This window comes from Oncorhynchus gorbuscha, linkage group LG21, assembly GCF_021184085.1.
Source record: "Oncorhynchus gorbuscha isolate QuinsamMale2020 ecotype Even-year linkage group LG21, OgorEven_v1.0, whole genome shotgun sequence".
Classification (NCBI taxonomy): domain Eukaryota; kingdom Metazoa; phylum Chordata; class Actinopteri; order Salmoniformes; family Salmonidae; genus Oncorhynchus; species Oncorhynchus gorbuscha.
Window position 1 is genome coordinate 30,254,115 of NC_060193.1, and position 17,090 is coordinate 30,271,204.

The 17,090-nt window shown below is 44.1% G+C and overlaps 1 protein-coding gene across 5 annotated transcripts in view; it reads right to left on the reverse strand.

The window, feature by feature from the left end:
- pde5ab (phosphodiesterase 5A, cGMP-specific, b) overlaps positions 1–17,090 on the reverse strand; it is a 125,533-nt gene that overhangs the window by 5,552 nt on the left and 102,891 nt on the right. For 4 of the 5 annotated variants that reach the window (XM_046318977.1, XM_046318974.1, XM_046318978.1 and 1 more), the window contains exons 9-18: positions 13,341–13,449; positions 13,153–13,237; positions 11,420–11,595; positions 10,643–10,702; positions 7,248–7,394; positions 6,158–6,283; positions 2,606–2,700; positions 2,327–2,414; positions 976–1,076; positions 554–631 (exon numbers count right to left, since the gene is read on the reverse strand). In XM_046318977.1, the coding sequence (XP_046174933.1) occupies positions 554–631; positions 976–1,076; positions 2,327–2,414; positions 2,606–2,700; positions 6,158–6,283; positions 7,248–7,394; positions 10,643–10,702; positions 11,420–11,595; positions 13,153–13,237; positions 13,341–13,449 (1,065 nt within the window). The remainder of the gene's footprint in view (positions 1–553; positions 632–975; positions 1,077–2,326; positions 2,415–2,605; positions 2,701–6,157; positions 6,284–7,247; positions 7,395–10,642; positions 10,703–11,419; positions 11,596–13,152; positions 13,238–13,340; positions 13,450–17,090) is intronic. The other variant, XM_046318976.1, reaches the window with a different exon arrangement.

Genomic DNA, 17,090 nt, shown 5'->3' on the forward strand with positions numbered 1-17,090 from the left:
GCCCTACCAGGGTTCATGTCAAATTCCCAGCCCTACCAGGGTTCATGTCAATTCCCAGCCCTACCAGGGTTCATGTCAATTCCCAGCCCTACCAGGGTTCATGTCAATTCCCAGCCCTACCAGGGTTCATGTCAATTCCCAGCCCTACCAGGGTTCATGTCAATTCCCCAGCCCTACCAGGGTTCATGTCAATTCCCAGCCCTACCAGGGTTCATGTCAATCCCCAGCCCTACCAGGGTTCATGTCAATTCCCAGCCCTACCAGGGTTCATGTCAATTCCCAGCCCTACTAGGGTTCATGTCAATTCCCCAGCCCTACCAGGGTTCATGTCAATTCCAGCTCAATCCAGTCCATTTAGAAAGTGAAATAAATAAAAAAACGGCATATTATTTTCTATGGGGACGTTTTCCATTGGGCATGTTTGATAGGGAATTTCAATTGCCTTTCGAAATTGACTGAATTGAAATGGAATTGATACCGACCTTGACAGACACAAATAATCAGTCCCTAGGTGAATGGTGAAGATGGTATGCTCTATGTGGTGTCCACTAACCTCAGTAAGTCTTTATGGTAGTCATCGTCCCAGACAAACTGGCTGTTCTTGGTCAGCTCAAAGAACTCTCCTCTCCTCCTGAAAAGATCAAACAGATATCCAATTAACTGCACATCTCCCCTCCGCCTACAGTCTAGTTATACACCCACACTTCAGACAGGGAGGGGGGATATTAGGAGAGAGGTGGGTGTAAAAAAGATAAATGTGTGATAGAGGTGGGGGGAGAGAGATATATAGTTTATCACAGTTACAGAACATCATCATAGGATCTTCTAATGAATAGGCCAATGGGTTTCCACTTCCACCTTGACATTTTCCACAGCCCATCAACCTAAATTGAAGTTATAATGAAAACTGCATAAAATTTGACTTGAATGGGCTCCCGCTGTGAGCGTGCCAGCTGTGTGTGACATTTAACCTACTTCATGTACAGAGCCAGGTCCGTTGCCAGAATAGCCCTCTCGATCATCTTCAGAGTGGCCTTGTACTCATCCAGAGACAGACTGCTCAGAATCTGATTCCCCTGGGGGAGAGAGAGGGAAGGGACAGAGCGAGAGAGGGACGGAGGTGGAGAGAGAAAGTGAGAGAGAGGGAGGGAGATGGAGAGAGAGAGGAAGGGAGATGGAGAGAGAAAGAGAGAGAGGGAGGGAGATGGAGAGAGAAAGAGAAAGAGAGGGGGAGAGAGGAGGGAGATGGAGAGAGAGAGATTGAGGGAGATGGAGAGAGAAAGAGAGAGATAGGGAGGGAGATGCAGAGAGAGAGAGAGAGAGAGGGAGAGAGAGAGAGGGAGGGAGATGGAGAGAGAAAGAGAGAGAGAGAGAGGGAGATGGAGAGAGAAAGAGAGGGAGATGGAGAGAGAAAGAGAGAGGGAGGGAGATAAGAGAGAGAGAGGGAGATGAAGAGAGAGGGAGATGGAGAGAGAGAGAGGGAGGGAGATGGAGAGAGAAAGAGAGAGAGGCAGGGCATACAAGTTATTGAGCAAGTTCAACTATAGCATGGGTGCCATGACAACACAAATTCCAAAACACTCGAAATCAATTCAACAATTGGATCTGCTCCCCTTTCTTTGCGATATGTGTGTATAATGGTGTGTGTCAACGTGTGTGTGTGTGTGTCTACTACATCCCAGATGAACTAAGTGTTGCTCTCCAGTGAATCTGTGCCCATAAAGATGAAGTGGCGCTTTATCACACCATAGAGGAGTGTTATCTCCTAGAGACTAGCAGCTGGAGCTCGTGGACTGCAACCCAAATTACATACTCCCTATACAGTGCACGACTTTTGACAGGGTAGTGAGCGGTAAGAGGCAGTGCACCATATTGGGGATAGGGTGCCATAAGGCACTTGGAATTGGCACTAAAAGAGGAAATGAGGAAACACTAGCATCCTGCTATGTATCTCAAATACATTATGGCGAATGATGCCGGCCGTTTTATTGTTCCTGAAGAATAAATGCAGAACTGACTGAACGAGTTACGGTAACAGTTCACTTGGATAGCCCATCTGTAGATGCTCCACAATAACATTTCAACTGACTATCTACTAACCCTAATCCTAACCTTAACCCCTTATCCTAACCCGAAACTTAACCCTTACCCTTATTCTAAACCTAACCTTAACCTTATTGTAAACCCAACCTTAACGTAACCCTAGCAAGCAGACGCTGATCAACAGATAGTTTGTTGATAGTATGACCATCTGCAGAGCATCTCCCAAGTGTGATCCAATTTCCTGAGTAAATAACGGAATGAGTGTGTGTGTGTGTGTTCTTACTGGGCTGTTGAGGATCATGAGACACTGGTCAAAGTGGTGGTGCTCCATGGTGGAGTGGCAGTAGAGCTGGGCCAGGGGGTGGTCACTCCTGATGGAAGTAGTTACACACAGAACTGTGAGATACACGCGCACGCACGCACGCACGCACGCACGCACGCACGCACGCACGCACGCACGCACACACACACACACACACACACACACACACACACACACACACACACACACACACACACACACACACACACACGCGCACGCACACACACTATTACAGCCTACCTTTGTATGTAGGAGTTGTTGACTCCTCTGTGGTCCAGGTCGTGACTCAGGGTGGCGATCATCAAGGCCAGGATCTCCAGCTCACTCATATTACTCTGACAGACAGAGAGGTGGAGGGAGAGAAAGAGAGGGAGAAGAAGAGAATGAGGCACACCATCCACAAAGATGTCATTGGGGTTTCCCTTTACAAAGACCATAGTACACACACACACACCCACAGACACACACTGACAGACACACACAGACACAAGCACCCCCGCACCAACTTCCATCACAAGGCCATAGGAGGCTACCAGCAAACAAACATAGACACAGGTTCACATATGTACACCGTATGCACACATACATACATACACCCACACACATACATTCGCTTTATCTTGTCCAAGTCTCAGTTGTAAATGAAAACTTGCTCTCAACTGGCCTACCTGGTTATATAAAGATTAAATTAAAAAATAAAATACATAAACCTACATACATACTAGAGGGCTACCCTGGGGTGGCAGGGTAGCCTAGTGGTTAGAGCTTTGGACTAGTAACCAGAAGGTTGTGAGTTCAAACCCCTGAGCTGACAAGGTACAAATCTTGTCAGCTCAGGCCGTCATTGAAAATAAGAATTTGTTCTTAACTGACTTGCCTGGTTAAATAAAGATAAAAAAATTAGGGCTGTTTTCATAACAATCGGCAATCGGCATTTTTGGACACCGATTAGGGCCAATTCCATTGCACTCCACGAGGAGACTGCGTGGCAGGCTGACCACCTGTTACGCGAGTGCAGCAAGGAGGCAAGGTAAGTTGCTAGCTAGCATTACATTTATCTTATAAAAAACAATCAATCTTAACATAATCACTAGTTAACTACACATGGTTGATGATATTACTAGTTTATCTAGCTTGTCCTGCGTTGCAGATAATCAATGCGGTGCCTGTTAAGTTATCATCGAATCACAGCCTACTTCGCCAAACGGGTGATGATTTAGCAAGCGCATTCGCGAGAAAAAGCACTGTCGTTGCACCAATGTGTACCTAACCATAAACATCAACGCCGTTCTTAAAATCAATACACAAGTAAATTTTTTAAAACCTGCATATTTAGTTAATATTGCCTGCCAACATGAATTTCTTTTAAATTGTGTCACTTCTCTTGCGTTCTGTGCATGCAGAGTCAGGGTATATGCAGCAGTTTAGGCCGTCTGGCTCGTTGCGAACTGTGTGAAAACCATTTCTTCCTCACAAACGTAACTCATTTGCCAGAATTGTACATAATTGTGACATATATTTGAAGGTTGTGCAATGGAACAGCAATATCACATTGTAGGATTTTTAATGAATTGATTTGCAAATTATGGTGGAAAATAAGTATTTGTTCAACTACAAATAAGCAAGATTTCTGGCTCTCACAGACCTGTAACTTATTATTTAAGAGGCTCCTCTGTCCTCCACTCGTTACCTGTATTAATGGCACCTGCTTGAACTTGTTATCAGTATAAAAGACACCTGTCCACAACCTCAAACAGTCACACTCCAAACTCCACTATGGCCAAGACCAAAGAGCTGTCAAAGGACACCAGAAACAAAATTGTAGACCTGCACCAGGCTGGGAAGACTGAATCTGCAATAGGTAAGCAGCTTGGTTTGAAGAAATCAACTGTGGGAGCAATTATTAGGAAATGGAAGACATACAAGACCACTGATAATCTCCCTCGATCTGGGGCTCCACGCAAGATCTCACCCCGTGGGGTCAAAATGATCACAGGAACGGTGAGCAAAAATCCCAGAACCAGAGAGCTGGGACCAAAGTAACAAAGCCTACCATCAGCAAGGGCATTGAAGATGAAACGTGGCTGGGTCTTTCAGCATGACAATGATCCCAAACACACCGCCCGAGCAATGAAGGAGTGGCTTCGTAAGAAGCATTTCAAGGTCCTGGAGTGGCCTAGCCAGTCTCCAGATCTCAACCTCATAGAACATCTTTGGAGGGAGTTGAAAGTCCATGTTGCCCAGCAACAGCCCCAAAACATCACTGCTCTAGAGGAGATCTGCATGGAGGAATGGGCCAAAATACCAGCAACAGTGTGTGAAAACCTTGTGAAGACTTACAGAAAACGTTTGACCTCTGTCATTGCCAACAAAGGGTATATAACAAAGTATTGACCGAATACTTATTTTCCATCATAATTTGAAAATAAATTCATTACAAATCCTACAATGTGATTTTCTGGATTTTTCTTTCTCATTTTGTCTGTCATAGTTGAAGTGTACCTATGATGAAAATTACAGGCCTCTCTCATCTTCTTAAGTGGGACAATTGGTGGCTGACTAAATACTTTTTTGCCCCACTGTACATACATACAAATACCCACACACATACACCCACACATAAACCCACATACATACATACATACATACATACATACATACATACATACATACATACATACATACATACATACATACATACATACATACATACATACATACATACATACATACATACATACATACATACATACATACATACATACATACATACATACATACATACATACATACATACATACATACATACATACATACATACATACATACATACCACACACACACACACACACACACACACACACACACACACACACACACACACACACACACACACACACACACACACACACACACACACACACACACACACACACACACACACACACACACACACACACACACACACACACACACACACACACATACATAAACCCACATACATACATACACATACACATACACCCACACACATACATAAACCCACATACATACACATACACACACACCCACACACATACGCACACATATATCCCCTCCTCTCCACTACCTCGACAAAAGAACACACAGGTGCTTATCACAAGTCATAAATACGACCAACGAGACACAAATGGTTAGGCAAACAAACTCACACCGCAGCCCTCGACACGCAAGCACACTCATTACAGAGAGGGGTGTTAGGCTCTTAGCACTGTCTGCTTGAGAAAGCAGCTTACACATGAACTCAACAGCCATTTGTTAGCAACAACGGGAGTGTAACATTTAACCTACTGCTTCCTCTACAAAGCCAACCAGGACAGAGCTGGGTGTGAGCACCGAGGGGAACCGGGTTAAACTGGAACTGCGTGTTTGGGATACGTTGAGTTCTGTTTATGTCTGAGACAGTGTCTGCTCAAGTGTCCGTTCAAGTGTCTTCAACTTGCTATTCGCAATAACAATATTCTTCATAATATCTGATGACTTTCAGTCAAGATATCGGAGTAACACATTCAGATGGAGTGGAGAATATTTGTTGTTTTGGTATTTAAATATGGCGGTTACTGGAAGCCAATGCTGACTTGACAAAACACAATGGTCGGACGGACCCAGTCATGGCACTGTTACAGCACGGTGACTCATTAGCCATTGATCGAACTAACACACACGAGACGTGCTGCTGGGGTTGATTATCTACTGATTGGATGGCGTGACCCGGCACCCCTGCCCTGCTGGCCATTGATTGGCTGAGCTCACCTGTAACTGGCCAGATTTGAACAGGGCGAACATGCACTGGGAGGTGTTGAAAGCGTGTCTCCAGTTGTGGTAGGCCACGTTCTTCCTATAGTTCTTCTTTACGCTCAGGATCCACTGGCACAGACTCTACAGAGAGAGAGGAAAGAGGGGGGGGGGGGGGGGTTGAGGGATCGCAGCAGGAGATAGACAAGAAAAAAGTGGGGAGAAAGAGGGAAAGACGTGGGGGAGGAGGAAGAGAAGAGGGCAAAAACAGACCAAATGGTAAACAGTGACAGCGAGTATCTGCACATCCTCAATCGGTAGGGCTTGATATAATCTGGCCAGCCTGGCATTCTGACTGGCACTATAGAGAAAACCCTGGCCACACTGCTAATCAAATCATTAGATTCTGTTGATCGTATTTTTATCCAATCTTCCCATGTCCATCCATTTGCCGGCATCGGCTTCCAAAACAATTCCCCATTAGTCAATGCACAGTAGTGGCTAACACTTTTCGCCTGACATGCCAATAATCGAAAATGGATTTGATTGGCATTTATGTTGCCCTTTTCTCAACCTCAAAATGCTTTGCATTGTATGCTGTTCAAGTCCAATCTATTGTTACTGCTGAAAGGTCAGGTCACTACGGTATCTCTCATACTGTATCCTCTCAATTCTCAATCGTATGGCTGTTCTGAGGCCAGTGATGGTCAACCATGCCTCATAGGAGTGCAGTGGAGTGATCAGCGAGGTACAGCCCGACACTGAACTAGAGCGCTGACCTGCTCTTGTTTATACACTTGGGTGGTCAGCGTGCCTGCTCTCACTCACAGAGCTGAAAAATAACCGGGCTCTGTGTAGGGCCCTCACAGCCAATCAAAGGCTCTCTTTATGAGCCGTCCTCGCCGCGGGCACTCCGGAGGTTAACTGTGCCGTTAGAGAACCTCTTAATAATATGTAATGGGGTGAGGGGCTGTATTTTAGGATGTAAAAACACACACATCTATGTCAACACTTGTATGCACAGTTGCGTATACACACACTACAATTAACACACACGCACGTCGTTATGCACGTATGCGCGCACACACACACACACACACCCACGAACCTTGTATTTCATCTGGAAGTTCTGGACCAGGTTGAGGTCTACAAACATGCGTATGGTGGCCTGAGTGGTCTCAGCGTCGGACAGCTCAAAGTCACTGAAGCTGAACTCCATCAGGCGCAGAGACTGGGCTGACGGAACAGTGGCTGCCTTCAAATACAGAGGGAGTGAGAGGGTAGAGGAGTGTGTGAGATGGATGCACACACACACACACACACACACACACACACACACACACACACACACACACACACACACACACACACACACACACACACACACACACACACACACACACACACACACACACACACACACACACACACACACACACACACACACACACACACACACACACACACACACACACACGTTCATATATGATATGCACGCATGTACACACACACATATACTGTAGGTATGCACACACGCACGCACATAGACACACGCATGCTCACACGCCCACATACCCTCCCTAAACACCAGGGATCTATAGCAGGCATTAATAATCGATGAGCTGTGATCAGCAGAGTCTAAGGCACACAGGAGGAGCATCTATCTGTGTTCGGCTCGCCTCCCCTACAACTGACAGACGGCACATCTACACAGAGCAGACAGGACACCCCCTAATGCACACAGGATCTCTCTCTCTCTCTCTCCTCTTCTGCTGTCTCAACCACTCCGTCTCTCACTTTATTTCGGATCACTTCCTCTTTAATCTGTGGTTGTATATTAATCCTCTCTCTCCTTCTCCATTTCTGTCCCCCTGTCACCGTCTATATCCGCTGCCGTCTCTCTCTTCCTCTCTCCATCTCTCTCTCTCTCTCTCTCTTCCTTTCTCCATCTCTCTCTCTCCCTCTCTCTTCCTCTCTCCGCCCCCTCCTTTCTCCATCTTGCATATACACACTCTGGCATTTTCTTGACCTCTCTGTCTGGTCGTTTCAATCTCTATCTCTTTCTGGCAGCAGAGCCAGCTCAGACGGAGAGAGACAGAGAGAAGCCGTTGGGACTGAGAGATAAAAGAGCGAAAGCAGGGGAATCCCGTAATATTATTCTGTCAGACAGAAAGCATAACAGCTTTTACTACCACCACCACCATAGACACAGTGTACACCATTTAGCATACGCTTTTATCCACATTCCTTACACATGGGTGATCCCAGGAATCGAACCCACAACCCTTGGCATTGTAAGCATCATATTCTACCGACTGAGCCACGGAGAAGACGTTTTTATTTATTTATTTTACATTTTACAATTTTACTTTATTTCAACAAGGAACACAGACTGAGACCAAGGTCTCTTTCTCAGCTGGGCCCTGCGTATACATGTTTACACATACAGTTTAGGCACAATGATTAAGAAACTACACAAGACAAGACGATCACAGATAACACAAAAAATACAGCGACAGATTACATTTACACACAGGTTATTCCCACTAACAGCACAAGAACTTGCATTAGACAGCGAAGTCCAACCCACGTTTTGACATACAACACAGCGGTGAGTTCTGTAGCTAGCACCCGTAATAAGTGTGCAATGATAATTAGCATCCAGTGATTTAGGTGTTGATGCCGTAGCATGCATGTAAATAATATCCCCATAATCTATAACAGACATACAGTATCAATGCTTCCGCTCAGTGTTTGAGATCAATTGACACTCTTTACCACGGCACTTTGAGATTTATTTTAAACTGCTAAAACCCTTACGCACCACTGCACTTTGTATACCAGGGTTGGCTGGCCTTCTCTCGTCACTCGTAGGCTCAGGCACTGGTATACTTTTATTTACAAAGCCATTTTGGGTTTACTACCTTCTTATTTGGGCATTTCTATTGTTCAGAAATGTGGTGGGTACTCTCTTCGTTCGCTGGACTTTATCCTGCTAACTGTTACAGATGTTCGAACTGAATTTGGTAAAGGGGCTTTTATGTGCTCTGCACCATCGTCTTGGAACTCCTTACAAAATACTTTTAAACTGGAAGAACTTGTCCCGATTGGTATTTTTAAATCACTGATGAATGATCTTGAGACTGATTCCCTGACCTGTCAATGTTTTTAAATGGCTGTTTTTGATTTGGTTCTACTCTTGTGAATTCTATGGTTTTTACTAGATTTACTTGCAGTTTTTCACATTGTTTGTCTGTAATTCTTGTAATGACTTGGTGCTGCCTATCTTGGCCAGGACGCTCTTGAAAAAGAGATTTTAAATCTCAATGAGCCCTTCCTGGTAAAGTAAAGGTTAAATAAACTAAATAAATAAATAATAAATCATTCTAACTAGGGAAACATCAATACTTCAGAGAGTCAACGGCTCAGTGACGGAACACTGCCTGGGGAGGGTGATATGGCCTAAAAAGGAGTCCGTGGCCCAGATATGATGCTGTGCTGTACCTCATCAGCCACCATACTACAGCCTCCACTGCCTCAGGGAAAATATATAATTAGATTTCATCATCAGGCCATTTCATCTCAGGATATGAAAATGCCGTATGATCTTCGGAAAAGGTCACGCAGTATAAATGAGCGTCTAATAGTGTTCGGGGGTGGGACCAAGTTTCAGAGAAAGCCGTATGGATTTATCCGAAAAATGTAACAAAAAAAAAGAAAAAAAAGAAAGGAAGAGAAAGAAAGAAAAGAAGAAGGAAACTAAAAAGAGACAAAGTGAAAGCTAATGAAGGCCTTAAACAAAGCCCTTCTCCCTATGTGGTCGTAGTGTCTCCTCATGTGCACAGTTAGAATATAATTGGACAAGTCGTTAAATGAGTCATATTAACTAAATAGCTGCTCCCACTCTAATCCATATATTATGGCAGCTAGCGGCAGACCTAAAGACTCGCCACCTAAATTACTTCATAAGGAGTTAAATATGCTGACACCTTAGCATTAGCTGGCAGGAGTCGGATTATTCTCTTTAACCCCAATTAATCATTGAGAATCTTTCAAAGCAAATGATTCGGGCCTTAAATAGGCTTTCTGGAATGGGTATTGTGCATACTTTCACTTTTAAACTCTACTGGGGTCTTTTTTCCTGTTCTTTCTCTCTTCAGTCCATTATCCCCATAGGCCTTAATGTATGGATCAGTGTGAGAGTCGGCCCTATTGTGTTACTAATTGGTTGGGTTTACATGCTGAATCAGCGCTGGGTCTCGTTACATGATGGCTGAAGTCCACTCATCTTTACACTGCCTGATGGAAGGCATCTGTCTGGCATTGTGTACGGACGCAAGTGCGTGTGTGTGTGTGTGTGTGTGTGTGTGTGTGTGTGTGTGTGTGTGTGTGTGTGTGTGTGTGTGTGTGTGTGTGTGTGTGTGTGTGTGTGTGTGTGTGTGTGTGTGTGTGTGTGTGTGTGTGTGTGTGTGTATAGTGTTAAGTTAATAAATTGTAATTTACCGCGGTTACCTGCAGCGCCCGTGTCTCTTCCTCTGCAGCAGAGGCGTGATACGAGAGGACCTGAGAATGACACACACAAACACACAGCGACTGTTCTCCTTAAAAGTCAACACAATCGCTGTGACCGAGTATACAAATAAAAAACAGATTTCACATTTTGGTAGATGACACTTTCACAGATTTCCTCCCCCATGAGATGTTTCTGACCTCAGACAGCCCTGCCACACACACATCCTTCAACCCCAAGTCCATCCGTATCAGAGGCCTGTCATTGATAATTGGGGGAGAAAAACTGAGAAAGCTAGAAGAGGTCAGTCCTTGTGACGGCTACAGCGCCGCTGGAGAATGGGCTGAAGTGGTGGCTGCTGGGTAACGGCGGGGAGAGTGTCAGCTGCAGCCGAGAGGGGACGTCACCGGGGAGCCCTGACAGTGACAGCTCCAGATTAGAACAGTCAGGGAGAGAATAGGAGAGGGGTAGGTCCGGAGGAGAGGAGGGGGATACATACGTCATCGAGGGCTGAAGAGGTCTAGGATAGAGTTGGAGTGATCACGCTAGTTCTGTTTTAACGCGGGGGAAGACGGAGCAGAGTGTGGAGAAGACTAGCCAGTCTTTCCTATTGGCAACCATCGCTGTTACTCTCGATCCCCCAAGGTCTCCATATTGTAGTTGCCTACAGAGGCACTGAGCTAGCATTATCTTACAGTACCTTCCCTCAATATTATCATAAACCATTAGGATGTAAAACTCCAAACTGACCTGAGACCTGTGTCTCTTACCTCCAATGTGACCTCCTGTTTGGCCATGGCTCTCTCCACTGTTTCATACATCTGGGTGTTCTGTATACCCAGTCCACAGAAGATGGCGAAGGCCTCCAGGAACTGTTCATCGTTTCGGTTGAAGGACTTCACCTTCCCTGATGCCTCATCCATCTTGTTCACCAACTGACACACACCTTCAAGACCCGACATAGGGGGAAATGTCGGAAACATATCAGGACGTTAATGACACGCACACACCAGACAAAACATCGAACTGACACACAGTTGCAGACACACAGGACAAAAAAGTTTTGTGCTTTTTCTTTTTCCTTTTAAGTTTCTTCTTTCCCCCACGAACTGACACACATTCCAGACACTTAGGGGACAAAACTTTAGTTTGCTTCTCATTTTCAATATTCAATAGTTTGCTGTGAGGGACCTCTTGTCTGAAACTAAAAGCTCCATCTACTCCATGACGATTAGTCCCATAAATGTTGGTTGACAGCAAAGTTCTAATGTATAAAACACCTGCCCTATCCTCAGCCTGGAGACCTACTTACTAGTCACATCATGGAAACGTGTCATCAACCAACACTCTGATCCTTCCCCTTCACCTTCAGCTGCCCTTTCTCCTACATATCCTGCTTGACATTATAGGTGGCTTAACTAATGTAAATACATAAGTCACATTTTACAATGTGACTTATCCTGAGTGAGTTACACTAGGGGAAAAAAATTATACTGCTTCATTAATGTCAGTGTCAGAGCTACTAAGAACATATAATGTCCACGTTTGAATCAATAACTTAATTCTAAGGAAATTAAGTTGAGTGTAGAAGGGGAAGGGGAGGTATGGTAATAAATTATATATTAAAGTCTAGTGGCAGTAGGTTGTCTTTTGATCTGAGTGTCTCCTGGACTCTTCAGGCAGTTGGTTGAGAGGCTAAAGGGACCTGTTCTGTTTGATCATTGGGGAGTGGGGGGACATACATTATGGTTACACCACTACCCAGCTAATTAATTGATCTATTTGTGCCTTTATTCATACATGCAATTCAAATCTCTTTTACAAGAAAGACCTGTTTAGGTCTTGTAATGATCTCAGCTAATGATGTTAGGTTATAATGCAAATGCAAATTATGCTAATGATAAGGATGCATTAATGAATGAGAGGGAAAACTCTTGGTTGCGACTAATGAATGAGGATACAATAGGGCAATATCTGTAAACACAAACCATAAAGAGAGAGACTCAGAGAGAGAGAGAGAGAGAGAGAGAGAGAGAGAGAGAGAGACTCAGAGAGGGAGAGAGAGAGAGAGAGGGAGAGAGAGAGAGAGAGAGAGAGAGAGAGAGAGAGAGAGAGAGAGAGAGAGAGAGAGAGAGAGAGAGAGAGAGAGAGAGAGAGAGAGAGAGAGAGAAAGAGAGAGAGAGAGAGAGAGAAAGAGAGAGAGAAAGAGAGAGAGAGAGAAAGAGAGAGAGAGACAGACAGACAGACAGACAGACAGACAGACAGACAGACAGGCAGGCAGGCAGGCAGGCAGGCAGGCAGGCAGGCAGGCAGGCAGGCAGGCAGGCAGGCAGGCAGGCAGACAGACAGACAGACAGACAGACAGACAGACAGACAGACAGACAGACAGACAGACAGACAGACAGACAGACAGACAGACAGACAGACAGACAGACAGACAGACAGACAGACAGACAGACAGACAGACAGACAGACAGACAGGCAGACAGACAGACGTAGGTACCTATTACTTTATCCTTCTTCCCGTTCCTGATAGGAGTACAGAGCAAACTCTTGATCTGGTTACTGGGGTGCTCTGGGTTTTCACTCTGAAGGAAACAAAGAACCACAACTAGAGGCTCTGGACAACAACAGCAAAAAGATGGCCAACATAGGATGAACATTCTGGAACAGATCATGTTCAGTACTGACCATCCATGGAAAGCGTTGGTCTTTGGTGACGTCAGAGATGTTCAGAGGTTCCATGGTGTTCTTCACGTACTGGGCATACATGTAGTTTATCTGACTCACGTCACAGTCCCTGTGGGGAACACAACATTGTAATACTTGTTTTATTAGACTGTGGACAACTTCTACATGACTTACACATAAACACCCCAAGCATCCTTAGCGTATGACTGCTCTGTTGAGTTGGGTGGATCTCGTCACGTTGCCACTGCATTGGCTGTATTTGCATTGTATTGTCCTTCTAAGCCTCAGTGAATACGCGTGTACAGAAGCCAGTGCTCTTCCCGATATGACGACTGAGGCAGAACACTGGACTCTAGCCATTGCTGAAGGCTCCATACCTGGACTTAAGAACATCTTGGCTGATTGTCAGAAGGAACTGACTGTGATTAAGCTTGACCAGGCCTGTCACGGCATAATGACGGTTTATTATTATCTCAACTGATGCCAGTACAGACAGAAACATGAATAACTAATATCCTATTTGTACTACTGCATATGTCTTTAAAGACAAGCTCTAACTGCAGCAGCAAAGCTGTGGCACGGTTGAGATGATGGCCAAAAGACAGACAAAAGTGGAGAACCTTCGCTGCTGCGCTCCTCATCAGCCGGTGTGACGGGGGGGTGATACTTCTTTATTTGATCGACTCAGGGTAGGATGAGGGTTAAGGATTAAGAATCGTCTGCGGTGAATTTAAGTTTAAAAAAACAAAACTTGTCTACCCTTCTCCAATATGGTTCGCAGACGCACACTGTTACTTTTCAGTGGCGATCCGCCATTCAGGAGCCCCACGTTAGTGAGTTAATAAAGCCTTCATACAAACATGGTATTTTTTGCTTTCTTGAGCAAGGTAGCTGCAAAATGCAGGTGTTTCAGCCTAGCTCGGTGCTTACTGTGCTGGTGGGGCAGCCAGCGGAAAATATGGAGCGTAGGGCTTGGGAATGTTTTCTAGTTGCGCCATAATTGGCTCAGTGTTCTGTCACTCATTGGGACACTACGTCACTGCCAAATCTAAGGGTAGAGCTCGAAATTCAAGCCCCTTGGGTGCTGCCATAGAGTTACAATAGATGAGCCCATCCAAGAAGGCTCAAGGTCATTGGCCACAGAAAAAATTACGTCAAATCACATTATATCTACAGTAGCTTTGATTGAACTGATCATGTCAACATCATACTTTCAAAATCTTAGCTAGCAATCATCTTCATGAATCACGTCGACAATCTACTGGCACATCCTTTTTAATCCTTGTCATATGAAGATAAATAATGAAGATAAAATAAAGATAAAACGTATCGTGCTCATCGGCCATTGAACATTACACAATGAGTGGTTTGAAAGGAATCAGTAGCGAAGTGGAGTGGCTGTGTGGTCCCTATTCTGGGTTTAAGGGTCTCTTTTCCAAGCTTAAAATGATAAACATTCAACATTGGCCATGCTCAAAACAACTGTTAACTCGGAACTGGGAAATCTGACTTTAGTGAGTTCAAGACAACTGGGAACTCTGGAGAAAAAAGAGCTCTGACTGGCAAAATATATTTTAAACGGTCATCCAACTCAGAATTGTTAGTTAGGAACTCAAGACTCTTTCTAGAGCTACCATCCAAAGATCACTGACGTCATCATGATTCAACCTTTTTTCAGTTCCCAGTTGTCTTGAAAGCACCATAAATCTAGAGAATGCTAGACTTTGATGACAAAGTTGTCACACCCTGATCTGTTTCACCTGTCTTTGTGATTGTCTCCACCTCCCTCCAGGTGTCACCCATCTTCCCCATTTTCCCTTGTGTATTTATACCTGTGTTCTCTGTTTGTTTGTTGCCAGTTCGTTAAGGTTTGCAAATACCCACACACAACACACTTGTTATGACTATTTGTTGGTGTTTTTAAAATACTATGTTTGATTTGTGTGTTCTATTTCCTTTGGGTTTCATGGGTTTTCCATTTGTCTTAGTGCCAAGGTATCTTAAAGGGGCATGCACACACATGGAAGTTTCAGAAGTTTTTATTTTCTGAGTTTTAATTAAATACATTCATGATGTTGATAAAGGACTGTAATGGAAACCTGGGACACAACATGTATGAAATGTTTGACTGTTTTTCATTAACTTATCTAATATAGTAAGAAACACTTCTTTGAAGGGTTTGTATGACCTCTGACCTCTGTCATGACTTTCCATTGTGGTTTGATCACCCTCATTGGAAAGCCATTTTGATAATGAAATTAAGGTAATTTGTAATACTGATTTCAAGGTCTTTTGTAATATTGATAATTTTGATGAAGTTTATAGTTCTTAGCCATATTTGTGATTTGGATCAATGTGAAGAAGGAGAAGGCATTTCCTTTGACTATGGGTAGGCTGCCTTACGTCTATTTTCCTATGACCGTATGGGTACAATTATATTTCTTTATGGAGTCGTTAAGACGAGTGATTTGAATTTGATTTTGTTATTTGAAATGTTGTTTTATTTTTTGACCAATTGTAGTGTTATATTTAAAAAAAAATGTTTTTACACATTACTCACATGGAGAGTTATGTGTCAAAATGGGGGAGGGTACAGTCCTCTGAGGTTTTGGATTGAAGTTTACACACCTTGAGTGATGTGTAGGAGTGTATGGAGTGATATGTGAAAGAGTGTATTGTTGTGCTGTTTGTTCTGTTCTATTCCCGATGGGTTATAAGGGCTAACTTCCTGATCCTGTGGCTCTGCGATGAAGTTGACAGTGTGATGGGGAGTATAAGCCAATTTGAAAGATTAGTTTCAATAGAATGTGTTGTTATTCTCTTTGACATATGTTTAGACATTTGTAGTATGAATAATTGGTAAAAGTAATAATTTATCATCATATCGTTAATGAACTGAACTAACTGTTGTTCTGATCTGTCCTCTCGAGGTTATCATGAAAAGTGACATCAGACGGCATCTTAATGCATGAAAGAGATAATTGGACCGAACAGTGTGTGTACCTCAAAACCCCCTCTAACTGGCTGAAGAAGAGTGACAAAGGCGTTGAATAAGGCCCTGTCCAAACCACTTCAACCGAAGGAAACGAGTCCGAGCCAGCAACCGGTGTACAGCATCCGATCTAAGCTATCAACTGCTTTTCTCTCATGTCTTTTCTCAGAGTGTGAGAGGAGTCCACATGGAGTGAGCATGGGGAGAGATCTGTTCTAAACTTCTCTTATGTTGCTGGTATGTATACTGGTTGACGAATGGACAAGACATGGGTGGGTGGTAGCTACTTAGCTAGCTACATAGCCGTCTTTGTATCAAAGATAATTGTGTAGTCTAGAGCGATTTTCTAGGTTCGCTAGCCATCTATTGTCGTTCTTTTAACGCAACGTAACGTAAACAACACTGCTAGCTAGCCTGCTAGCCCCCGAATAGCAACACTGCAGAAACTATTACACTCAACGGAACGACTTGATTAGTGTAGTGTCAACAACGCACCCACTGCCAGCTGGCCTACTTCAGCAGTACTGTATCATTTTAATCATTTTAGTCAATAAGATTCTTGCTATGTAGCTTAACTTTCTGAACATTCGAGACGTGTAGTCCACTTGTCATTCCAATCTCCTTTGCATTAGCGTAGCCTCTTCTGTAGCCTGTCAACTATGTGTCTGTTTATCCCTGTTCTCTCCTCTCTGCACAGACCATACAAACGCTCCACACCGCGTGGTGCCACCCTACTCTGGTGGTCCCAGCGCGCACGA